The sequence below is a fragment of the Salvelinus sp. IW2-2015 genome, linkage group LG30, assembly GCF_002910315.2.
Source record: "Salvelinus sp. IW2-2015 linkage group LG30, ASM291031v2, whole genome shotgun sequence".
NCBI classification, from domain to species: Eukaryota; Metazoa; Chordata; class Actinopteri; order Salmoniformes; family Salmonidae; genus Salvelinus; species Salvelinus sp. IW2-2015.
The window spans coordinates 20,068,099-20,094,305 of record NC_036869.1 but is presented as its reverse complement, the minus strand read 5'-3'; the positions used below and the strand labels follow the sequence as shown (position 1 = coordinate 20,094,305).

Below are 26,207 nucleotides of genomic sequence, written 5' to 3'. Positions count from 1 at the left end.
ACTAACTTTTTTTGACTCATCAGATAAGCTGCTGCTACTGTTTATTATCTATCCTGTTGCCTAGCCCCTTTATTCCTAGTTATATAGCTTGGGCTCTCAGGGTGTTCTGAGGTTGTGTGTATGGGGCCTCTGTTGACGTGTGTTTTAAGTAACAGACATAATTAACCTATAGCGTGGCCTTCCAACTCCCCTTTTCCCGGTCCAAATTGCTCACATCCCCTTTCCCTCTTTCTCTGTGTCCCCTCCACACGTACTCTCTCGCCCCTGTCTCTTTTTACATGTCATCATTACTCTTCTTCCCATCCTCCCCCTCTTTGAAGCTTGCCCATTTTCTCTGTATGCCCTCCTTCCCTCTTCCTCCTCTCTGTCCAATCTCTCTTTTAATTGTGGATTCCTCGTTGGGTTCATTCTATCCCTCCCTCTACTTTTCTATGTGTCCTCCACAAAAATGGTCTTTCTTTTCACAAACTTAAATTCAAATTCAAACGCTCGCTCTCTCGTTCTCTCTGTTTCACTTTTTTCCTCACTTTTCCAGTGTCTTTCCTGCTCCCTTCATAGCCATGGAAACCGGGAGACTGTGTGCATGCAGGTCCCCATGGCAACAGGGGAATAGGGCCGAGCCAGGCTAAGAGATGTCCTTTGAGCTGCCTGGTGAAATTTTTGTTGAGCAAGAGCTCAGGCAGGCAGTTGCCTAGACGCCTCAATTCCATGCAGGCACCTTATATCTGGGGCCTCAGTACATACTGTATGTAAATACATTTCCCCCCACTGCATCCACACACCCGGATACACTCTACCTCCAGCCGACATTTACACATAGGCTATACCAGTCAGCAAATATCCAAATCCCTCAAGGCAAGACAGCTGCCTGAAAATAATTCAGAACTCGACAAATTATCCACGATAGCAGGAGATCTTGTTTTTGAACTGTTTTTAAATTTCTGTTCCTTTCATGTGACAAATGTAGCCTATGTTCCCATGTGACATACTGATGCTCAACCTCAGCTGCTTCTAATGCTTCCAATTTCCACGTGCCAATCTGTGACCAAACCGATTTTGGTCAAATGATTGTGGTCAAATGAGTTGAATTTAACCCAAACAATACAGAATATTAGAATTATGAAACAGTCACCATAGCATGTAGTTGAGCTTGTATTGATTCTCACGTCATCCTCATCCTCAGTTGCATCCGAAATGAAAACCAATAGGAAATATCAGAGGGCCTTGTCTCCTTGAATAAAGATGATAGATCTGTATTCTGCACCCACCACACAACAACGTTGCCTTAACGTTTGAGCCAAGACGTCAGTCAAAGGTCCTGCTGCCAACAGCGATCCAAGAACAGTCTGACACAGACACAGCCTTTCCTCTACCCACCCACTCACTTATACACAGACACGCACACAATCCTGAAAGACTTTTGCACACATACACACACAGCCCAAACCCTGGCAGGCTGGCACCACAACACATCAGGACAGCTGTGAATTCCAGCTCTTAGAACCAGAGGACGACCACAACTGTCAACTGACCAGTGCGGCCGAAACCTCAAAAACATTGGTTCAAATGAGAAACAAGGGTTCAAAAGAGAAAACACAGTGTCTCACCGGAAACGCATGTCACAACTGATTCAAGCCAACAGGCAATAAAATAAAGACCTGTTTGTAGCTTTAGCATGACAGTTGACATCGCGTCACATGTAAACCGTGACGAATGGACTGCCGTTTTTCTTCTCACACTCCTCCTCCTTCCTCCCTCCTTTTTCTTGACCTCTGACCAGGAATTTGTTGACTGCCTCCTCTCTCCTTCACACTGGTTAGTATACACAGCTGAATCCTGATAAATGCACTTATAGTGCATTCGGAAATTATTCAGACCCCTTGACTTTTTACAGATATTGTTAAATTACAGCCTTGTTTTTTCCCTCGTCAATCTACACACAATATCCCATAATGATGAAGCGAAAACAGGTTTTTAGAAATGTTTTCAAATTTACAAAAAATAAATAATTACATAATTATTCAGACCCTTTACTCAGTACTTTGTTGTTGCACCTTTGGCAATGATTACAGCATCGAGTCTTCTTGGGGATGACGCTAGAAGCTTCACACACCTGTATTTGGGGAGTTTCTCTGCAAATCTTCTCGAGCTCTGGCAGGTTGGATGGGGAGCATCACTGCACAGCTATTTTCAGGTCTCTCCAGAGATGTTTGATCAGATTCATGTCCAGTTTCTAGCTAGGCCACTTAAGGACATTCAGAGACTTGTCCCAAAGCCACTCCTGCGTTGTCATGGTTGTGTGCTTAGGGTCGTTGTCCTGTTGGAAGGTGAACCTTCGCCCCAGTCTGAGGTCCTGAGCGCTCTGGAGCAGGTTTTCATCAAGGATCTCTCTGTACTTTGCTCCGTTCATCTTTCCCTCGATCCTGACAAGTCTCCCAGTTCCTGCCGCTGAAAAACATCCTCACAGCGTGATGCTGCCACCACCATGCTTCAACGTAGGGATGGTGCCAGGTTTTCTCCAGACGTGGCGCTTGGCATTCAGGCCAAAGAGTTCAATCTTGGTTTGATCAGAACAGAGAATCTTGTTTCTCATGGTCTGAGTCCTTTAGGTGCCTTTTGGCAGACTCCAAGTGGGCTGTCATGTGCCTTTTACTGAGGAGTGGGTTCCATCTGGCCACTCTACCATAAAGGCCCGAATGGTAGAGTGCTGCAGAGATGTTGTCCTTCTGGAAGGTTCTCCCATCACCACAGAGGAACTCTGGAGCTCTGTCAGAGTGACCATCGGGTTCTTGGTCACCTCCCTGACCTAGGCCCTTCTCCCCCAATTGCTCAGTTTGGCCGGGCGGCCAGCTCTAGGAAGAGTCTTGATGGTTCCAAACATCTTCTGTTTGATGGAGGCTACCATGCTCTTGGGGACCTTCACTGCTGCAGAAATGCTTTGGTACCCTTCCTAGATCTGTGCCTCGACATAATCCTGTCCCGGAGCTTCCTTCGACCTCATGGCTTGGTTTCTGCTCTGAAATGCACTGTCAACTGTGGGACCTTATACAGACAGGCCTTTCCAAATCATGCCTAATCAATTGAATTTACCACAGGTGGACTCCCAATAAAGTTGTAGAAACATCTCAAGGATGATCAGTGGAAACAGGATGCACCTGAGCTCAATTTCGAGTCTCATAGCAAAGAGTACATACTTACGTAAATAAGGTATTTCTGTTTTTTACTTGTAATAAATTTGCAAAAAAATCWAAAAATCTGTTTTCACTTTGTCATTATGGGGTATTGTGTGTAGATTCATGAGGAAAAACAATTATTTAATACATTTTAGAATAAGGCTATAACGAAACAAAATGTGGGGGAAATTAAGGGGTCTGAATACTTTCAGAATGCACTGTAAGTGCAACCTGTTTAAGTGTTACCCTGTGCTAATTAAGTGTTAAAATGTTTTGTTTAAGTGGATTGCAGTTCACCAGTCCCAAGTTAAATTTAAAAAAAATTGATTCCTCAGTCTGGATATCTGCATGTTCGCTGCTTAAGTGCATGATTCACAACAGTTATCAGGAGTCGACTAGCTTCTGTTACACACCACATCAATCCATCTCTTTTGTATGCATCTATTTTAGTGCACGACAACCCCACTGGGCACACACTTGGTGAAAACGTTGTGAAATTACGTTGAACCAATGTGGAATAGACGTTGAATTGACGTCTGTGCCCAGTGGGACACTGACTGTGTTTGTAAAGAGCAATGAAGTTAGCAGAAATAGCAGGCGAAGAGCAGCTTGCATGCCTGAGTAAACAACCGCAGCATACATAACCATTCTTTGTTCACTGTGTCTCAGTCGCTCATTCCATTCCATCACAAACACTTTAATCTCTTATAAAAACCCAAGCTGGAACAATGACAGGTTCACTGACGAAAAGTGTTTTTTTAAATCCTCAAGCCATAAACCTGACAGATATCTTTAGAGCGGTATCACACGTCTTTAGTGAAAGTATACAGTATTAACAAAATATATATGCCTAGTTGCTGCTAATTGGAGAACTGCTATGATATGATATGTTTTTTCCACCCAAGGCTAGTACAATGGAGAGATCATAGCCACATCCTCCAAACTCCCTCCAGTGCAGCACAACAATTACAAAGATAGCTAGTTCTTGAAGTAGATCAAGATGAAACCTGACAACATTCCCATGTGTAATAAAATGTTGAGGTTATAATGAAAACCGTTGCCACGCATTTGTCTCCAGTCTTCCCCCACTGAAGGGGGACCATTATCATTTCCCATCTCTGCATGTAAACCCTGCCATTTCCAGTTGAGTGTTGCAGTAGTATACATCTACCAAAACGTCTTACCTGCAACACGCACCACCGCCCTCTCCGCCGGGTCCAGCACCGAGTCGTGGGTCTTCCTCTTCCTCCTCTCTCCTCTCTCGTGTCTGGACGGTCGGTTCCAAGGTAGGGTGTCCCCAGGAGGGCCCTGGGGTCCGGACGGGCAGGGGGACAGGGAACCCCCCGAGCGCTCGCTACGCAAAGACCGCTCGCTCCTCTCGCTAACGTAGGAGCGCTCGCTCAGTGTCTCCTCGTCCGAGGACTCCATCACGCCGGAGGGTTGGAAAAAGAGCGGGGCTGGAGTAAAAGAGGAGGAGAAGAAATGGGGAAGAGTGTAGGGGAGGGGGTATAAATAAGGTCAGGACAAAAGGGGGGAAGAAAGAAGAGAGGAAAGAGGAGGGAAAGAAAGGAAGTATGAGAGATAGGCCATGCTGTATAATTCATCATCCACGGTGTAATCTGCCATAGCTCACGAATAATGCAAGGTCTCGTGTAATTCGTCTAGGTCACCGTGGTTATAACACGATGGTGATGACGATAGGGAGGAGGACGGAGGAAGAATTAGGTTAACAGAACAGCCAGGTCTCAATGACGCTCAACGAGTTTGACGAGTGCTAATTCATATGACAGAAGACCATTACTCAACTGTCAAGATGGAGATGATTGACATAAAGGCGAAGAGGTTGGCTAGACATCACAATGTCACTGGAGCTCTGTAGTGAAAACACCTCCAACTTCAATCAATAGTCAATGAAGGACAAGGACAGGAAACTTTAGAGCAGCATGACTTCCTTTACTCTACACTCATGATAGATGATTGACAGGTGGGTCTTGGGAGTCATGATGATGATGGTTCAACGGACATTGCTGCTGAGTCACTGAGGTAATGATGTGGAAAGACCAAGGGACAGGTTGATCGAATACACTCACTCCGGGATCTATTAATACAGTCTGGGTCCTGGTCGATACTGGACTCTCTACCCGAGTCATACAGAGTGAGGAGCACTGAGTTCTTCTGTGATCAGCTGGATGTGTATGGGACCCACGGGAACATGGACTACGGCTCTGTCCATCGTATTGGGGATCAATAAAACTGACCTCAGCGCAGTGGTGTCTGGGGACTTTGAATGGGTTTTACTGTCTAAAGACTGACCCTGGAATAGCCCAGCCCATTCTATGCTAAATGACAGACACAATTTGATTCTGGTATTGTTCAGCTATTTTTCAGACTATTCCTTTGCAGTTTTATGTCTCATGGGGGTCCTAGTTGACCACAAAACCACGGTTTTCCATCTATCTAAATAAGGAAAGGTATTTTAAAAAGGAGTGTTGGGATTCCATCCATAATCAGCCATTTGCAAATAACTGAAATTATACAAACTCCTTACTACTACAGCTGTGGTTAGGTAGTGGAAATATTTCATTGAGATGTGAGTAGTAAGTCAAACAAGCTAGCTACTATTTCCATCTGTGATAACTGTGGTGAATTTCCCTGTACAAGTCTAGCCCTGGGCAGAACGCCTGCCCTATTTCCTCCAGCATGTCTCTTGGGGTACCAGGGAGGGGTTAACCCTTCCCAGCATCCTCAGCGTGCACTTGGATCACTCAGTTTCCCTGCTGCTGCCTGACAGAGTGTTGGTTCTGAGGCGACCGGAGCCAGTGGTTTATAAATAGACAGAATGGGGGTTCAAAGCCACACTGTGTCATTATGGCTTTGTGTGGTATCGCGTGAACGGAAAAGACAGCTTCTGAAAGAAAAACCAGAAAACCCCCAAAATAAAGTCATATTACAATCATTTCCTTTCCAATACAGCCCCCTCTGTTCTCTCTCGCTCTGTCGCAGTCCTCTTCCCTCTCTTTCAGTCTTCTTCTCTTTCACTGTCTCAGTTCTCTTCTCTCTTCCCTCTCACTCGGTCTCTGTCCTCTTCCCTCTCTCTCCCCCTGACAACAGTTGTTGGAGTTGGACCGTGTATGGATGCAGAACAGTTGACTGGGTTAATTTATAACTTGGCCTCTGGATTTGCATGGCCATGGATACAAGGTGTTCCCATCCACAGCCGGGACTGATGATTCCAAAACAGCATTCCTTCATAGCCTTTGGACCGACTAAACGATTAACAGCTGTTGAATCCTCATTGATAGTTGAACAGGCAGCGGGGTTACCTATAGGCATAAAGGCATATAATCCACACGGTGTTGTGTACGTGCATGAATATTCTTGGAGACAGTTGAGCGATCCTCATAGATATAGGCCTCCAGCTATGAGTAACACTGACTAGACTCTCAACCCCGACTCACTGGCGATCCAGACATGCTCCGATACTGAGAGACTGTCAAACGTCACAGCTAATGAGGTGCTGCTGGAGTTGACTGTCTGAGGGAATGAACATGGGAGGGAGACAGGAGAGCGTGTGTGTGTACTGCATATGCAGGTTAGCGTTTTTCTTGTTCTGGAGGCAGCTCTCCAGAGTGGTCACTAGCTAGCACAGACAAAAAAGAACAAAATCAGACTTTAAACATAACCCTAAACACACTGCTAACCCTAATACCTAGCCCTAACATTCGATTAAGACAAAAAGCTCATTTTTGTTTTCATAAATGTTTATAATATAGCCACTTTTGACTTTGCAGCTGGCCTATCTAGGGGAAATCGTCAGTTCTGCCCCCAGGACAAGACTCACGTCAATTAACATCAACCTGCACTGTGCATATGTGCATGCTGTGTGTGTGTGGTGTGTGTGTGTGTTTGTGTGGGTGTGTGTGTGTGTGTGTGTGTGTGTGTGTGTGTGTGTGTGTGTGTGTGTGTGTGTGTGTGGTGTGTGTGTGTGTGTGTGGGTAAATCTATGATAGTGAAATCATACGTCATGTTCCGATCATCTCACTCCAAGCTGTGATCAATATTTCCAGAAGAGCAAACTGTCATAACCCTTTTATCAAGAGGATGCTCTCCTGAGAGAATGCTGGGGTCAGCGATGGAAGCATGCGTTGCTCTCAGGGAAGTACTCAATGTATCCTCTGAGAAATCTGTTTTATCGGTTGTTCAAATAACCTTCAAGAACAGCACTATATTGATTGATTTATCGTACCGCACACACCGCCTGTTATGTTGTGTAGCTACCGGTATAATGATGCTGCGGGACTATAATGATGATGTCTCTCTGGTGTCCCTGCCCGTCATGACAAGACACACAGTGCATATCAAAGAGCTGTGGGATAAAATGAGGAAATTCAGAGACAAATGGCCAGATCCGATCTTGTAGACAGACAGACAGCTGGCAGGAAGACGGACAGACAGGCAGGCAAGTAGATACAGACAGATGGGCAGGCAGGCAGACATAGTGATAGATTGTTAATTGAGACAGATGTCTAGTTGACACAGTACTGTCTGACATTGCTTTTTGTTTTACTGCAAAGCCAACACAGAGTAGTTGATGGTGCAGCCTCAGCACATTGTATTCCATATGGTTTCACAATGGTGGTTTCCGATTCCTGAATATTTCATGTGAAAAGGGGGTGTGTCCATGTGCACTGCAGCTGAAAAGGGCGTGAGAGTAGTAGCTATACTCTTTGGCAATGAGTATGAAGTATCACACTGGAATAGGAGAAAATGTGCCAATGGTTTAAAATGGGATATAAATGACTACTTGACTGTTTACCTCGACTAGTGTGGGGCTAGATTGACAAACTGCCCGAATGTTAGCTAATGATTTATGATCATCACAAGGCTGCTCACAACAGGGAAATACATATGGCCATCTGGTGTGTGAATCGACGGGTGACTCCTGTATCTTGCTTTCACCTCTAGCACAGATTTTTGTTATATTTTCCAGACAGCCTTCAGCGTGAAGAAGGCTGAAAATAAGACGACTTGTGTAAAAACAGACTGTAGTACATTCATTGATGCCGCTCTAGGGACGTCTTTGATGAGTGCGCGGCCCCCATGGTATTATTACGGATAATTAATGGTCGATCAATAAAATGATCCTATTCAGGGACACCTTCCATTCAGAAATCGAACATAAATTACACAATAGCTTGAATAAACAGCTCTTGCACAAGGCTATGGATTTATAGAAATCACAATAGACCATAGGCATAAGAATGTGCGTTATGAGGAAAAGCGAGGCAAGGGCTTTAATATGTAGCGGAAACGGTATGCATGAGCGATCATAGATCGATCCTATTTCGAAATGTAGTGGGGAGCGAAGGCAAGGAGCATACTGGGGCCCTTTGTCCACACTGCCTGCATAACGGGCTAATAACATTTATCCATTTGTGATGCCGGTGTTAACAAAATGCGTTTTGTGTCACTCTCATTAGTAGAATAACGTTGTTAGGCTATTCGACCTACAAACCCCTTCTCATTTCTCCTTTCCAAGCACAAAGCATCTCAACCAGGAGCAAGCATGGATTTTAAAAAATCGATTTTGATAGGCTATAATAAAACGATAGGCCTATCTGACCAAAATAATATTAACTCTCTGTACATTAGTATTTATATCCTAATGAATTAATTACACCAATCATTTTATGAATTGCATAAACATCAACTTTTTACTATGCAATTATTAAGACTAGATATTGAATAGTGGAATAGTTTAACCACATCGGTAATACAAATGCAACTGAAAATCAACCATAATACATGTATTATATCATATGTATTTCACAATCTCAGACGTCTGGCAATATGATTCAGACTACACATGGTGTGTTCCACGACACCGAAACCTTACCGGAGATTAGCGGTCCTCGAGTCGGAATATTTTACAGGGTTACAGAGACAGGGATGCTGTGGCTCTTCGAGTCGCCCTCCTCGCGACAAGCGTCTTTCCTCTTTCGGAAGCACGTTTAGGTACAGACGGTCTGATCAGGGCTGCTACTCAGCCGTTTGTACTGACCCGGGACAAGGAAGCGATGAATACCACGACTGTGATTCGGTAATGGCTGTCTATTCCCCTCCTTCCCTCTCCCTCCTTTTCTCCCGTTCTTTCCTGTCTCTACAACCCCCACCTCACTCTCTAGCCCTCACTCTCGCTCTACTGACCTCATCAACGGGTAGGCTATATCAAGGGTTTAACATTTAACCCATAGCTATTGGAGAGGAGATGTTAAGTGTCGCGGAAATGGAAATTCGGTGTGTTCTAACTTCAGCTACGCTACTCGCTCGCGGCCAACGCACGCTATTTTTTGGGAAGAAAGAGGCGTTTACTTTTGGCATATTTGTGGATGCATAGCAACCACGAAATAGCTGTGTTTAGCTACTGCTTTTGTAACAGGTCTTGCTTTGTCTTTGCATGGGCATGTGATCATATTAATCCTTAATCCTTTGATCTATCACCCCTGTTTCTCCTGACCCCTCCTCCCATATGTATTTATGCAACTAAATAACTACATATTTTCTGATTTTTTAACGACCCTCCCAGACCTACAGGTCCAGCTTGTCCGGCCGGGAGAATAGCTTGCAAGAATGGTCCTCCCTGGATAACCATCGGCCACGATATACACGGACCCTCCCTCCCTCCGCGGAGCTGTCAGAGAACGCGACGGAATGCTGTCCAACAGTTCAGGATTAACTAGGCTCGCTGTTGATGTTTTAATCAAACAAAGGCTAAGGCCAATTCTGTGTGACTGGCCATATGAAAAGCAGTGCAATTTTGCAACCTAGACCGGAGACTTGCTTCAGAAGATAAAAGGTCGCATAACGTTTGGCTGTAATATGCAACAGGCTGCTTAACTTTACTGACATAATAAAACAATCTCCTGTCCTTTAAAATCCCCTTTGTTAATCAAAATAAGGGAAGAACGCATTTCTGTAATTGACAATAAATCAGGTCAACTGCAAGGCAATAAAGCAGCACAATAGGCCTATAGTTTTGTAAAAGAAAATGCAGTGCCCAGACAGGCCAAAATCCCCTTATCCAAACACTTTATTAAAACCTTGTGATGACTAGTCTAGCCCAACCATACCGTTGCCTTTTCACCTTGTCCCACGGCCTAGACACAATGTCACCACCAGACTCTGAAATGAATCAGAATAGTAACGTGCAACACTTTGGCGGGAGTCAGGCCATGAGGCAATCTTTTGGCACTTCTGAAAAATCCAGCTCCTACCCGCGCCCCTCCCACACACTTCATCAAAACGGTTTATCGGCTATACTGTGACAGCATTGGTATCTCTTCATTTTTGTAAATAACCCTTGTGATTAAGGCAGAGGCTAAACTCACTCCATAATACTTAATTCGCCACTCCATATCAGCAAGTAATAAACCCTTTATTTGTGTTGCCACTAAACGCGATGGACATCACTAACTTTTGTCAAGCATTGTAACAGAAGCCTATTTACTTCAAATATGATTTGACACGATTAGGTAGATGGGAGATTGTGTAGTATTTACTAGGCTCTTGGCGCCACCTTGTGTTGACATGGAGGATCTCGTAATCTTATTAGGGCTAGTGAAACACTTGGTAATTTAATTGGGATTTCAGAGTGCATTCATTCATATTTGAATTTCATTAGGAGAAGCTGATCAACTAATCGATCAACTCTGATATTTACCAGAATTAGGTGTTTAGAGTTGAGTGGGGTTCAGATATCATCAACTTCCAAGCAAGGCTGGTTTATAAGGATATTTCTGATTGTCATTTCTGGAAGTCTCATATGTTTCGTTTTTTCAAGGATATTAAATACGCTGGTTATATCATCTGTAGTGCTGTAGTACTTCAACTGTAGCTATTTTTGTCCAAAAACAAATACATTCACGCTCAAAACATATCGTCTTGTATTGTGTAGTTAAGCATGGTATTACAAATAATTTAATAAAAATCGGTAGTATTAACACACTCAAAACCAAGATCACAAATATAGTGAACAAACTTAAACCTGAGTGCACATATCATAAATCACCTTCACATTTCTGTCCCTTTCTTCCTGTCATCTCTCCCTACACTGTACCTAAAGAAGGAGAAAGAGAAAGTCATACAAGGTTCATGGTCAATAACATTTATTTGCAAACTTGCAAAGGGTTGGACACAAACAATAAAGTGATATCTGAATAACAATTATTATACACAAGTTGGGGGGGACACCTTGTGGTCAACAAGGTCAAAAGGGGTCAAGGCCTGTCATCAGCCTGAGCGCCGGTGTGGTGCGCTGGAGTCTGGTAGGTGCCCTCCTTCACCATCTTGTCCCGCTGCTTACGGATCTCATACAGCCTCTTGTGCTACAGACACAGAAAGAGAGAAAGAGATGCACGGACTGAGAGAGATATCCACACCAGACACTTACTGCACATTCAGGGGAAATATTGAGAGAGGCTGTCTAACTTGAGGGGGGGGGGGGGAGCTCAAAACTTCTTAGGAGATATTGGTTTGTTTTTTCAGCTCATTGCTGATCAAAACCACAATTCTCTTCATTCATCAACTCAATGTATTTTTAACAACAAAAACTGTCAAAACAAAAGCATTTCCTATAGTCTTGACGCTCTTAATTTGGTAATCAACACCAAAGCTTCCACTTTCTCCAACTATCAATTTATTTTTTTATTTTTTTTTATTAACCTTTTATTTAACCAGGTAGGCAAATTGGAGACACGTTCTCATTTACAATTGCGACCTGGCCAAGATAAAGCAAAGCAGTTCGACACATACAACAACACATAGTTACACATGGAGTAAAACAAACATATAGTCAATAATACAGTGAAAAAAAAATAATCTATATACAATGTGAGCAAGTGAGGTGAGATAAGGGAGGTGAAGGCAAACAAATATATGTATAAATAAATAAAAAAATAAATAAAATATAAAAGGCCATGGAGGTGAAGTGAATACACACAGCAAGTAAAATAAACTAAAAAAAACCTGGAATGGTTTGGTTGTCAGGGAGAAAGTGCAAAGTAGAGACAGAAAATAATGGGGTGCAAAGGAGCAAATAAATTATAATAAATAAATACAGTAGGTAAAGAGGTAGTTGTTTGGGCTAAATTGTAGATGGGTTATGTACAGGTGCAGTAATCTATGAGCTGCTCTGACAGCTGTGCTTAAAGCTAGTGAGGGAGATAGGTGTTTCCAATTTCAGAGATTTTTGTAGTTCGTTCCAGTCATTGGCAGCAGAGAACTGAAGAGAGGCGGACCAAAGGAAGAATTGGTTTTGGGGTGACTAGAGAGATATACCTGCTGGCGCGCGTGCTACAGATAGGTGCTGCTATGGTGACCAGCGAGCAGAATAAGGGGGGACTTTACCTAGCAGGGTCTTGTAGATGACCTGGAACCAGTGGGTTTGGCGACGAGTATGAGCGAGGGCCAGCCAACGAGAGTGTACAGGTCGCAGTGGTGGGTAGTATTGGGGCTTGGTGACAAAAGGATGGCACTGTGATAGACTGCATCCAATTATTGAGTAGGGTTTGGAGGCTATTTTGTAAATGACATCACCGAAGTCGAGGATTGTAGGATGTCAGTTTTACAAGGGTATGTTTGGGCAAATGAGTAAAGGATGCTTTGTTGCGGAATAGGAAGCCAATTCTGATTTGACTTTGGATTGGAGATGTTTGATGTGAGTCTGGAAGGAAGAGTTTACAGTCTAACCAGACACCTAGGTATTTGTAGTTGTCACATATTCTAAGTCAGAACCGTCCAAAGTAGTGATGTTGGACAGGCGGGCAGGGGCAGGCAGCGATCGTGAAGAGCATGCATTTGGTTTTGCTTGTATTTAAGAGCAGTTGGAGCCACGGAAGGAGAGTTGTATGGCATTGAAGCTCGCTGGAGAGTTGTTAACACAGTGTCAAAAGAAGGGCAGAAGTATACAGAATAGTGTCGTTGCGTAGAGGTGGATCAGAGAATCACCAGCAGCAAGAGCGACATCATTGATGTATACAGAGAAGAGAGTCCGCCAAGAATTGAACCCTGTGGCACCCCCATAGAGACTGCCAGAGGCCCGGACAAACAACCCTCCGATTTGACACACTGAACTCGATCAGAGAAGTAGTTGGTGAACCAGGCGAGGCAATTCATTTAGAGAAACCAAGGCTGTCGAGTCTGCCAATGAGGATGTGGTGATTGACAGAGTCAAAGCTTGGCCAGTTCAATGAATACGGCTGCACAGTATGTTTTCCTATCGATGGCGGTTACGATGTCGTTTATGACCTTGAGCGTGGCTGAGGTGCACCCATGCCAGCTCTGAAACCAGATTGCATAGCGGAGAAGGTGTGGTGGGATTCGAAATGGTCGGTAATCTGTTTGTTTGACTTGGCTTTCGAAGACCTTAGAAAGGGCAGGGTAGGATAGATATAGGTCTGTAGCAGTTAGGGTCAAGGGTGTCCCCCTTTGAAGAGGGGATAACCGCAGCTGCTTTCCAATCTTTGGGGATCTCAGACGACACGAAAGAGAGGTTGAAGAGGCTAGTAATAGGGGTGGCAACAATTCAGCAGATAGTTTTAGAAAGAAAGGGTCAGATAATCTACCCGGCTGATTTGTAGAGGTCAGATTTTGCAGCTCATTTAGGACATCAGCTGACTGTATTTGGGAGAAGAGAAATGGGGGAAGCTTGGCGAGTAGCAGAGGGGAGGGCAGTGCTGTTGTCCGGGGTAGGGGGCCAGATGGAAAGCATGGCCAGCTCGTGAAAAATGCTTATTGAAATTCTCAATTATAGTGGATTTGTGGTGGTGACAGTGTTTCCTATCTTCAGAGCGGTTGGAAGCTGGGAGGAGGTGTTCTATTCTCCATGGACTTTACGGTGTCCCAGAACTTTTTTGAATTTGTGTTGCAGGACAAAATTTCTGCTTGAAAAAGCTAGCCTTGGCTGTTCTAACTGCCTGTGTATATTGGTTTCTGGCTTCCTGAAAAGTTGCATATCACGGGGGTGTTCGATGCTAATGCAGAACGCCATAGGATGTTTTTCTGTTGGTTAAGGGCAGTCAGGTCAGGAGAGAACCAAGGCTATATCTGTTCCTGGTTCTAAATTTCTTGAAGGGGCATGCTTATTCAAGATGGTGAGGAAGGCATTTTTAAAAAATGACCAGGCATCCTCTACTGAGGGATGAGATCGATATCTTCCAGGATACCCGGCCAGGTCGATTAGAAAGGCCTGCTCGCTGAAGTGTTTCAGGGAGCGTTTGACAGTGATGAGTGGAGGTCGTTTGACCGCTGACCCATTACGGATACAGGCAATGAGGCAGTGGCTGAGATCTTGGTTGAAACAGCAGAGGTGTATTTGGAGGGCAAGTTTGTTAGGATGATATCTATGAGGGTACCCGAGTTTACGGAATTGGGGTGGTACCTGGTAGGTTCATTGATAATTTGTGTGAGATTGAGGGCATCAAGCTTAGTTGTAGGGTGCTGGGGTTTTGAGCATGGTTCAATTTTAGGTCGCCTAGCAGCACGAACTCTGAAGATGTGGGGCAATCAGTTCACATATAGTGTCCAGAGCACAGCTGGGGCAGAGGGTGGTCCATAGCAGGCAACGGTGAGCAGCTTGTTTTTAGAGAGGTGATTTTTAAAAGTAGAAGTTCAATTGTTGGGAACAGACCTGGATAGTAAAGACAGAACTCTGCAGGCAGTCTTTGCATAGATTGCAACACCGCCCCTTGGCCGTTCTATCTTGTCTGAAAATTTGTAATTGGGGATGAAAATATCTGAGGTTTTGGTGGTCTTTCTGCAGGATTCAGACACGGCTAAAACATCCGGTTGGCAGAGTGTGCTAAAGCAGTGAACAAAACAACTTAGGGAGGAGGCTTCTAATGTTAACATGCATGAAGCCAAGTATTCAGGTTACAGAAGTCATCAAAGAGAGCGCCTGGGGATAGGAGTGGAGCCAGGTATGCAGGCCTGGATTCACCTCTACATCACCAGAGGAACAGAGGAGGAGTAGGATAAGGGTACGGCTAAAAGCTATGAGAATTGTCGCCTAAGAGCTACTGGAGCAGAGAGTAAGAGGGGTTTCTGGGGGCGATAAAATAGTTTAAAGGAATAATGTACAGACAAAAGTATGGTAGGATGTTGATACAGTGGAGGTAGACTAGGTATGAGTGATGATGAGAGAAGATATTGTCTCTAGAAACATCATTGAAACCAGGTGATGTCATCGATCTATGTGGGTGGTGGAACTGAGAGGTGGATATGGGTATAGTGAAAGGGCTAGAATCTCTACAGTGAAATAAGCCATAAACATTAACCAGAACAGCAATGGACAAGGCATATTTACATTAAGGAGGGCATGCTTAATCGGGTGATCATAAGGGTCAGCGAGTAGAGGTTGGTTGGGTCGTGGCGATCCAGACAGCTGGCCGGGTATGTGGCTTGCGTAGCAGCATGGGATGGAGGTCTGTTTGTAGATACCGTCGTGCGTTTCCGTCGGTAAGTTAGTGGGGTTCCGTGTAGTGGGTTCCGTGTGGAAGAGGGAGATCAATCCAAATTGGCAGAATAGATATAGTGACCAAGGAGAAAGAAAAATAAAAAATAAAAATAAAATAAATAATAGTTGTCCGGTATGCTTATTCAGGTAGCAGCCGATAAGACAGCTAACGATTAGCGGCCTCAGGTGAGCGTTCAGGTAACGTCGGGACGGAGGTGCCAGTTGGATAAATCCCTCGGGCAGATAACGTCGGCAGTCAGACGTGAAGGCCGGTGGGGTTCCGTATCTGCAGCAGCAACAAAAGAAACGTGTCCGGATGGTGATGGATCCTCAGCTGGCTAGCTCCAGGATGATTTGAGTTTGCTCCGGGGTCGACGTAACCAATCGTCACACGGTTGCTCAGCTAGCTGCTGCGAAGTCAAGGTGCAAGTGACAGAGCCTGCGGCTGGATCCGGGGAAACTGAGAGAGAGAAAAGTCCGGAATGCTCCGGTCCGAGTCGGTTGACAAAAGTGCCGGTAGAGTTATCGCGAGCTAGAGGAATAGCTGATGACCACAACACGAGGGCAGCTGAAAACCAACGCGTGCACCCCAGCAACCGAGCTTAATTTCGGGGCAGCTACAGATTAGCTTCTGGCTAGCTATCGGAGTAGCTACTGGTTAGCTTTCAGGCTAGCTTCTGAATTAGCCCCTGGCTGGCTTCCACGATGGATTTTCAGTTTGAGGTAAATATTACTTTTTAGTAATTGGTGAAGCGGGTTGCAGGAAAGCTTTTGCAGGAAAGCTTTTGTAGTTGAGTTCTTGGATAATAAAATAAATAAAAGATAAGTGAAGAGAGGTGTAAATATATATACAGGACACAAACAATACGGAACAGAAAAAGACGTCTGAACTGCTAAGCAACCTTGGGGACGAGATCAATGAAGTCAATGAAAAAACAACAGGTGGAGCTGTAAAGGATGGACTAGGGGTGTGAACGTTTTAAAAAGGTAAAATGTTAACGAAAATGGGACGTTAAAATAAGAGTGTTGAAGCGCGAAGCTCAACCAAAAGTATTCAGACCCCTTGACTTTTCCCACACTTTATGTTACAGCCTTAGTCTAAAATTGATTAGTTTTTTCCACTCATTAATCTACACACAAAACCCCATAATGACAAAGCAAAAATAGGTTTTTAGACATTTTTGTAAATGTTAAAAAAAAATGTTTACAGAAATATAACATTTACATAAGTATTCAGACCCTTTACTGAGTACATTGCTGTAGAACCTTTGGCAGCGATTACAGCCTCGGGTCTTCTTGGGTATGACACTACAAGCTTGGCACACCTGTATTTGGGGAGTTTCTCCCATTCTTCTATGCAGATCATCTCAAGCTCTGTCAGGTTGGATGGGGAGCGTCGCTGCACAGATATTTTCAAGGACATTCAGAAACTTGTCCCGATGCCACTCCTGCGTTGTCTTGGCTGTGTGCTTAGGGTTGTTGTCCTGTTGGAAGGTGAACCTTTGCCCCAGTCTGAGGTTCTGAGTGCTCTGGAGCAGGTTTTCATCAAGGATCTCTCTGTACTTTGCTCCGTTCATCTTTCCCTCGATCCTGACAAGTCTCAGTCCCTGCCGCTGAAAAACATCCCCACAGCATGTTGCTGCCACCACCATGCTTCAGTGACAGGTTTCCTCTAGACGTGACGTTTGGCATTCAGGCCAAAGAGTTCAATCTTGGTAACATCAGACCAGAGAATCTTGTTTCTCATGGTCAGAGTCCTTTAGATGAATTTTGACAAACTCCAAGCGGGCTGTCGTGCCTTTTACTAAAGGAGTGGCTTCCGTCTGGCCACTCTACCATAAAGGCCTGATTGATGGAGTGTTGCTGAGATGGTAGTCCTTCTGGAAGGTTCTCCAATCTCCACAGAGAAACTCTGGAGCTCTGCCAGAGTGACCATCGGGTTCTTGGTCAGCTCCCTGACCTAGGCCCTTCTCCCCAGATTTCTCCGTTTGGACGGGTGGCCAGCTGTAGGAAGAGTCTTGGTGGTTCCAAACTTCTTCATTTGAGAATGATGGAGGCCACTGTGTTCTTTGGGACCTTCAATGCTGCAGAAATGTTTTGGTATCCTTCCCCAGATCTGTGCCTCGGCACAATCCTGTCTCGGAGCTGTATGGACAATTCCTTTAACCTCATGGCTTGGTTTTTGCTCTGACATGCACTGTCAACTGTGGGACCTTATATAGACAGAGGGGTGCCTTGCCAAATGCTGTCCAATCAATTGAATTTACCACAGGTGGACTACAATCAAGTTGTTGAAACATCAATGGCAACAGGATGCACATAAGCTCGATTTCGAGTCTCATAGCAAAGGGTCTGAATACTTATGTAAATAAGGTACTTTTTTTTTGTAAGAAATTTGCAAAAATGTGTTACAATTTCCTTCCCTCTGCAGTCCAACTCATCCCAAACCATCTCAATTGGGTTGAGGTCGGGTGATTGTGGAGACCAGGTCATCTGATGCAGCACTCCATCACTTTCCTCCTTCAAATAGCCCTTACACAGCCTGAAGGAGTGTTGGGTCATTGTCCTGTTGAAAAACAAATGATAATCCCACTAAGCCCAAACCAGATGGGATGGCGTATCGCTGAAGAATGTTGTGGTAGTCATGCTGTTTAAGTGTGCCTTTTGTCAGAATTCTAAATAAATCACTGACAGTGTCTCCAGCAAAGCACACACCATCACACTTCCTCCTCCATGCTTCACAGTGAGAACTACACATGCGGAGATCATCCGTTCACCTACTCTGCATCTCACAAAGACACGGCGGTTGGAACCCAAAAACTCAAATTTGGACTCAACAGACCAAAGGACAGATTTCCACTGGCTAATGTCCATTGCTCGTTTTTCTTGACCCAAGCAAGTCTCTCCTTCTCATTGGTGTCCTTTAGTAGTGTTTTTTTTTGCAGCAGTTCGAACATAAAGGCCTGATTCACGCAGTCTCCTCTCAACAGTTGATGTTGAGATGTGTCTGTTACTTGAACTCTGAAGCATTTATTTGGGCTGGCTGCAATTTCTGTGTGCACAGCTGTCATCAAGGCAAAGGGTGGCTACTTTGAAGAATCTCAAATACAAAATATATTTTATATAATATACTTTTTGGGTTACTACATGTTTCCATATGTGTTATTTCATAGTTTACGTCTTCACTATTATTCTACAATGAGGAAAATAGTAAAACTAAAGAAAAACCCTTGAATAAGCAATGTCCAAACTTTTGACTGGTACCGTCTATGGAACATTTAACAGTTATGCTATTGATTATAGACCGAATTAAGTTGGAGTTCACTCTCTCCTCACTTTTGTTAAACAATTAAGGCAATGGCTGTTTTCTTGTCTCCTAACTTTGCTGCTACATCCGCCGCATTGTCCTCAACACCAATATGCTGGTTAACTTTGCTATTACGCACATAGCATCATGGTCTAGGAAAAGGTGCGAATTCAACAGTGCATTGATGTTTCAGAACCGCGGACAGTGACCGCTATGAAATGCGTGAGAAAGCGCATTTGTTATAAAATAACATAATTTTTATTAGTGTTGCACCATTGTCCTTAACCATATACAACTTCAATAGCACATGCCTAAGAGTGATGGACTGTGCCATCCCCACGGCCTCCACAATGGATTAGTCCACTCAGACAGGTGTCTTGTACACCATGATATTTTTATTATTGTTTTTGCTACTGCTCGACTAAAGAAATCTCGGTCGACCAACAGCCTATCGACCAAACAATGGACCAGTCGACTAAATGGGGTCAGCCCCATGCGAGTGTTTGTGTTCTCAGAAGTACGGCAACTAATCAGTCTCCTCCAAAAATACAGAATCTTAGGAGTCGATTCCGGTAGGAATATTGACACTGCAAGGAGTCGAGGAATCAATTATTTTAGAGTCGACTCTCCACTACTACGTCATCATCGTTAACAGTTGGAAAAATGGCTGAGAAAGGCAAGCGACAGCATCAGTCCCGTATGGCAATACTTTGATAATTTAAATGATAAGGAATTGCAAACTTTGCAAGGTGGAATTGAAGGACAATAATGGTAGTACAGGTGCAATGCTAAAACATCTGAAAGGGACCCAGACAGTTGCTGCCAGCAGCGCAGCTGCATTATGAAGTCACGTGACATTTTATGCATTTTTCTTAGCGTTTTAATATACATGTAAACATACATTTTCCATTTGTCACATCCCTAGGATGGACACCCATGTAGGAGGACAAGCAGTTATTTTATCAGACATGGATATCAACTGACAACTCCTCAACAGGTCTTGGTTGATGAAATCACAAGTGTTTATTGGGTAAGGACATGAAAATCACACACACAATCAATCTTCACAGTTCACACACACTCTTAAGCACAGATATCCTAAACTCACCGTCTTCTCTCTGTGCATGCACTCATAGAAGTCCTCAAACTCAAGCTTGCATTCCTTCTTGGCACGGGTCTGACCAATGCCATCCGCACACTCGATCCACTCCTTCTCAAAGGCGTGGCAGCGGGGTGCACGTTTGCATGGTTGCTCTCCACCCTGGATCAACATCCATTTGTCTATGTTGATGCCCAACTTCCCCTGGAGGTCGATGAACGGCATGATGCTGCAGGAGGGGGGAAGAGAGAAGAGCAAGAGTGATGCTAAAGGTTTCTGATTAGAAAGGGGTCTTTCTGTGGCATCGTGGTTTTGGAAAGGGGTCTTTCTGTGGCATCGTGGTTTTGGCAATGCAAGTGTTTTCCTTAGTCATTGTGGCCATAATAACAAAGGGTGCATTCACTAACGTTAGGAACCAAGCAGAAGCAAACAGAATTTGTAGGGTGTTCATCAATAAAATTATTAATTTATTCAAGGTTTATACAAATATGTCCATTCAGTCAGAAAAACAGCAGTCCAAACCCCATGTCTCTACCATATATGGTTCAAAAGTTAAGACTACCTACTCTGAGAATTTAGCATGCCATCACAGTGGTCACTTCAGCAATAAGGCTATATATTTATTTACAAAGCTAACAGACTCAATTTCAATATCCACCCCCGGCGAAGACAATCTGTTCTTGTTATCATTGTGTATTTCTGACTCTTTCCGTTTAAATTGCCATAGAAACTGCCCCTCAACGTAGATTATTCCCAGTTATAGGCAATGAAAGACAAGGATCTGGAGATGAAAATGACAAAGGTATCAAGTTGATTTTGATTGGTCCAACCAGCGGAAACACCTCCAAATGGTACCACCTCACAACACCAAATATGGAAGAGACACAAACATAGGCTGCGAAGTCTAAACGGTCGATATATTTTTTATTATTGTTTTTGCTACTGCTCGACTAAAGAAATCTYRGACGACCAACAGCCTATCGACCAAACAATGGACCAGTCGACTAAATGGAGTCAGCCCCATGCGAGTGTTTGTGTTCTCAGAAGTACGGCAACTAATCAGTCTCCTTCAAAAATACAGAATCTTAGGAGTCGATTCTGGTAGAAATATTGACACTGCAAAGAGTCGAGGAATCAATTATTTTAGAGTCGACTCTCCACTACTACGTCATCGTCATTAACAGTTGGGAAAATGGCAGAGAAAGGCAAGCGACAGCATCAGTCCCGTATGGCAATACTTTGAGAATTCAAATGAGAAGGAATTGCAAAAYGGTCACAGCAAATTAACGTTCATATTTCCTCAACACTGTCAAATACAAATATATTAAGGTTATAATACTGTAGAGAACAATATAATGATTCATTCTATGTCATTTATAATGACATAGGACAAAGAGAACGACGTTGTGACATTCATTTCGTAGCACCCTCTTGAATTGCCCCATTTTTCGCGACATTGTACAGTGAGTGAACGCAACAGAATTTGTCCAATAAAAACTGGTTTTAGTTGCAAAACTGTTGAGTAAAAGGTTTCAGTTGAAAAACGTTTTGCAACTGTTTCTTCTGTGAGGTTTAACGGTGGTTGGCATCCAATTTGTTGCATTTCCGCCACCTACTAGACTGGAGTACAACTCCCTTAATAAATCTTCTTGAGGATAGGGTGCAGAGTTTTCACTTAGGGAAAAATAGCGTGCGCAATTTCAACTTCGTGCTACTCATCCCCAGAATATAAGATATGCATATTATTAGTAGATTTGGATAGAAAACACTCTGAAGTTTCKAAAACTGTTTGAATCATATCTGTAAGTATAACAGAACTTATATAGCAGTCAAAACCCTGAGGACTAACTTTTTTATTGTTAAGTTCCTGTATGTTCAATGGGTATTCATGGGCAAACCAGAATTCTAATCACTATCCACGCAGTTTCTACTGCTTCCACTGGATGTCGCCATTGTATGGAAAAAGGTTAAGGTTTTTCATTAGTAAAATGAGAAAGATATTGACCCGGAAGTGGAGTGACGTCGTGTGTTTATGTTTGAGAGTTGAGCAAGACTTGAAAAGTACCGTGGAGTTTGTTGATATCCTGTATTGAAAACAGATTGACCCGTCTTCAATTTGATCGATTATTAACGTTTACAAAATACCTTAAGTTGTATTACAAAAGTACTTTGAAATGTTTTGGCAAAGTTTAGAGGTCATTTTTTTAGATATTTTTTGTCGTGATTTTGCGGCAAATTGAAGGCTGTTTCCTGGTACAACGGCGCCAAATAAATGGACAATTTGGATATATATGGACGAATTAATCGAACTAAAGGACCATTTGTGGATGTTTATGGGACATATTGGAGTGCCAACAAAAGAATCTCGTCAAAGGTAATGCATGTTTTATATTTTATTTCTGCGTTTTTGAGTAGCGCCGGCATGGTTGAAATATGCTACACTCTCTTTGTTGACATTGTTGCTATCATCAGATAATAGCATCTTATGCTTTCGCCGAAAAGCCTTTTTGAAATCTGACACGTTGGCTGGATTCCACAACGAGTGTAGCTTTAATTTGGTATCTTATATGTGTAATTTAATAAGTTTGATTTTATAGATTTTTTTTGAATCTGGCGCTCTACATTTTAACAGGCTGTTGGGACGCAAGCGTCCTGCGATCCCACGAGAGGATTTATACTTTACTTGAAAAATAAAGATGTATTAAATAAAATACCCTACCATCTAACACTATACTCACTAATTTCAAAATGATATTAAAATAAAAACCACCCCCCTCCCCCCTACTCCACTGATTAAATGCATTTATTCCTACCTCATGCCATCACCCTGAAAGGATGGGACTTCACCACTTAACACATCTTGTAACTCTTCTGCTGTCAAGTCTCAAACACCAAAATACCTCTCTGCAGCTGCCACCACAACCTCAATTTTCTGAGACTTCCAATCCATCCCTGCAGTACAATTGATAACCATTGCTATAAATCCAATCTTACTGAAACTTATTTCACTTTTTGTCCTATCCTTCTGTACTGGTATATCTCTACTACTCTCACCACTCCTCCCCCTTAACCCATCTTCTTCTACTTTCTTCATTGCCTCAGCATGACAACTTCTGCTCTACTCTAACCCTGGAAACCTCAAACGTTTGCAACTGTTTGCTACAGTCTTCGTCTAATAAAGACTGGTACACCCAATGTGATAGAGGTGGATGGTACACCCAATGTGATAGAGGTGGATGGTACACCCAATGTGATAGAGGTGGATGGTACACCCAATGTGATAGAGGTGGATGAAATCTGACATTTTTCAGAGAGCCCTCTAGCTGTAAATTATTTTTCATACAACTGGAGGCATCAATATGAATCCAGGTCCAATAGCTAACGTTACATGTTCAGTAAAATGACCTAGCTAACGTTACTAACTCTCGAGAAGGGGCCACATACACAGCCATAGGCGCTGGCATTAGAATAATACGTGAATGGGCAAGTTAGCTACTATGAAATGTCTAGCCTAGGACAGTTGTTTCAAACATGATAGCTAGCTACTGTGGCTAGTTAACGTTACAGCTTGCCAACCTTAGCTAACTAACGTTAGTCATCGCAACGTTACAATTAGACATTCATACAAGCCTATTATCTAGCTAGTATTATTAACGTTAGTTCTAGCGATTGGTAGCTAGCAATATTTAGCAGCCATGGGATGCACTTATTGCACTCGACTTCATTGTCTAGCTAATTGTTTAGCTTGCTTGCTAGCTAACTATTGATAAAGGGACCAACTGACTAAAGTTAGCTACTGTTAACTGACTAACAGGCCACTCGCGCTGTGTGTGGTGACTCACTAAACTGTTTCTACTGTATTGTCAAAAGGCATGTAAATATGGTATAACTGTCATTATTTACCGCGTTTTGTTGAAGTCACTTTAACCTTCTGTGTAGGTCCCCGTTACTTTACGGTAGAGTGAGCCTAAGCCTGAAATCAGATGGTCGCTTGGAAACCCAGCCTATATTTACGACACTACTGTAAAGAACCTAGGGAGCTTAACCCAAACTGGACCTTGTTGAGGAAGCTAATCAAATGTTTCGTTTATCAAGCCACCAATTTATTTTGAAAAATTAGTTCACTACATCCAGACTACTTCGTGATTAAAGTATATCAAATATGTTATAGACTACAAAATTGTAAGAACAGATCATGCTGGAGTCAGATGTTAAAATGTGTAATTTAGCTTATTAAACAAAACTGTGTGTAGTTCCAGTAGTTAGTTACACCACTACAGGGCAAAAAAAAGTTATTAACTACTGAACATTTTAATTTAGTTTACTACCACGAAGCTACTGCAAAACGTAGTTAAACTACAGTGCCTTCAGAAAATACTMATACCCTTTGACTTATTCAAWWWWWTWTWWAACTTATTCCACATGTAGTGTTACACCTGAATTTGAAGTGGATTAAATTGATTTCTCACCCATCTACACAGAAAACCCATAATGAGTGAAAACATGTTTTTAGAAATCTTTGCACATTTATTGWAAATTAAATAGAAATTTACGTAAGTAGTCACACCCCTGAGTCAATACTTTTGTAGAAGCACCTTTGGTGRTGATTGCAGCTTTGAGTTGTCTTGGGTATATTGTATCAGCTTTGCACATCTGGATTTGGGGATTTTYCCCCCCATTCATCCTTGCAGATTTTTGTCAAGATTTGTTAAATTAGATGGGGAGCGGCAGTGAACAGCAATCTTCAAGTCTTTCCACAGATTTTCAATGGGATCCAAGTCTGGGCTTTGGCTGGGCCACTCAAGGACTTTCACATTGTTGTTCTGAAGCCATTCCAGCATTGCTTTGACTGTATGCTCTGGGTCATTGTCCTGTTGGAACATAAAGCTTCGCCCCAGCCTTAGGTCGTTTGCACTCTGAAGGTTCTCATCAAGGATTTGTCTTTATTTGTCTCCCTTCATTGTTCCCTCCAGCCTTACCACTAGTCCCTGTCCCTGCCACTGAAAAGCATTCCCATAGCATGATGCTGCCACCATCATGTTTCATCGTGGGGATGGTGTTAGACGGGTGATGAACGATACCAAAGAGTTACATTTTTATCTCATCAGACCACAGAATCTTTTGCCTTAGGATCTCAGAGTCTTTCACATACCTTTTTGAAAACTTCAGGCATGCTGTCATGTGCCTTTTTCTCAGGAGTTGCTTACGTCTGGCAACTATCCCATAAAGTCCAGATTGGTGAAGTATTGTAGAGACTTGTCCTTCTGGCAGGTTCTCCCATCTCAACCAAGGAACCCTGTAGTTCTGTCAGAGGTCATTGGGTTCTTGGTCACCTCCCTGACCAAAGTCCTTCTTGACCGGTTGCTCAGTTTGGTCGGACGGCCAGCTCTAGGCAGAGTCTGGGTAGTTCCATATTTTTTCMATTTCCTAATGATGGAGACTAATGTGCTCTTGGAAACTTAAAAACACTCTAGAACTTGTTTTATACCCTTCCCCAGATACAGTGCATTCGGAAACTATTCAGACCCCTTGACTTTTTCCACATTTTGTTATGTTACAGCCTTATTCTAAAATGTATTCAATTGTTTTTTTCACCACAMATTTACATACAATACCCCATAATGACAAAGCAAACACAGCTTTTTAGAAATTGTTGCTAATATCTAATATCACATTTACATAAGTATTCAGACCCTTTACTCAGTACTTGGTTGAAGCACTATTGGCAGTGATTACAGCATCGAGTCTTATTGAGTATGACGCTACAAGCTTGGCACACCTGTATTTAGGGAGTTTCTTCCATTCTTCTCTGCAGGTCCTCTCAAGGTCTGTCAGGTTGGATGGGGAGCGCTGCTGCACACCTATTTTCAGGTCTCTCCAGAGATTTTTKATCGGGTTCAAGTCCGGGCTCTGGCTGGGCCACTCAAGGACATTCAAAGACATGTTCCGAAGCCACTCCTGCGTTGTCTTAGCTGTGTGCTCTGTTCATCTTTGCCTCGATCCTGACTAGTCTCCCAGTCCCTGCCGCTGAAAAACATCCCCACAGCATGATGCTGCCAACACTGTTTTTTATTTAATTAGGCAAGTAAGTTGAGAACAAATTCTTATTTACAAAGA

At 43.1% G+C, this 26,207-nt stretch overlaps 2 protein-coding genes across 2 annotated transcripts in view; both read right to left on the bottom strand.

Moving 5' to 3' along the window:
• LOC111954858 (microtubule-actin cross-linking factor 1, isoforms 1/2/3/4/5-like) overlaps nt 1–9,839 on the bottom strand; it is a 292,736-nt gene extending 282,897 nt beyond the window's left edge. The window contains 2 exon segments of the mRNA XM_070436147.1: nt 4,358–4,630; nt 9,070–9,839. Of these exon segments, the coding sequence (XP_070292248.1) occupies nt 4,358–4,601 (244 nt within the window). The 5' untranslated portion in view covers nt 4,602–4,630; nt 9,070–9,839.
• Nucleotides 9,840–11,321: 1,482 nt separating this feature from the next.
• LOC111955370 (NADH dehydrogenase [ubiquinone] iron-sulfur protein 5) lies at nt 11,322–24,102 on the bottom strand. Its single transcript, XM_023975593.1, has 3 exons — nt 23,994–24,102; nt 20,100–20,319; nt 11,322–11,557 (listed from the first exon to the last, which is right to left on the bottom strand). The coding sequence occupies exons 2-3, from the start codon at nt 20,313–20,315 to the stop codon at nt 11,450–11,452; spliced, it is 324 nt and encodes a 107-aa protein (XP_023831361.1). The 5' UTR covers nt 20,316–20,319; nt 23,994–24,102; the 3' UTR covers nt 11,322–11,449.
• Between the last annotated feature and the right edge of the window lie 2,105 nt (nt 24,103–26,207).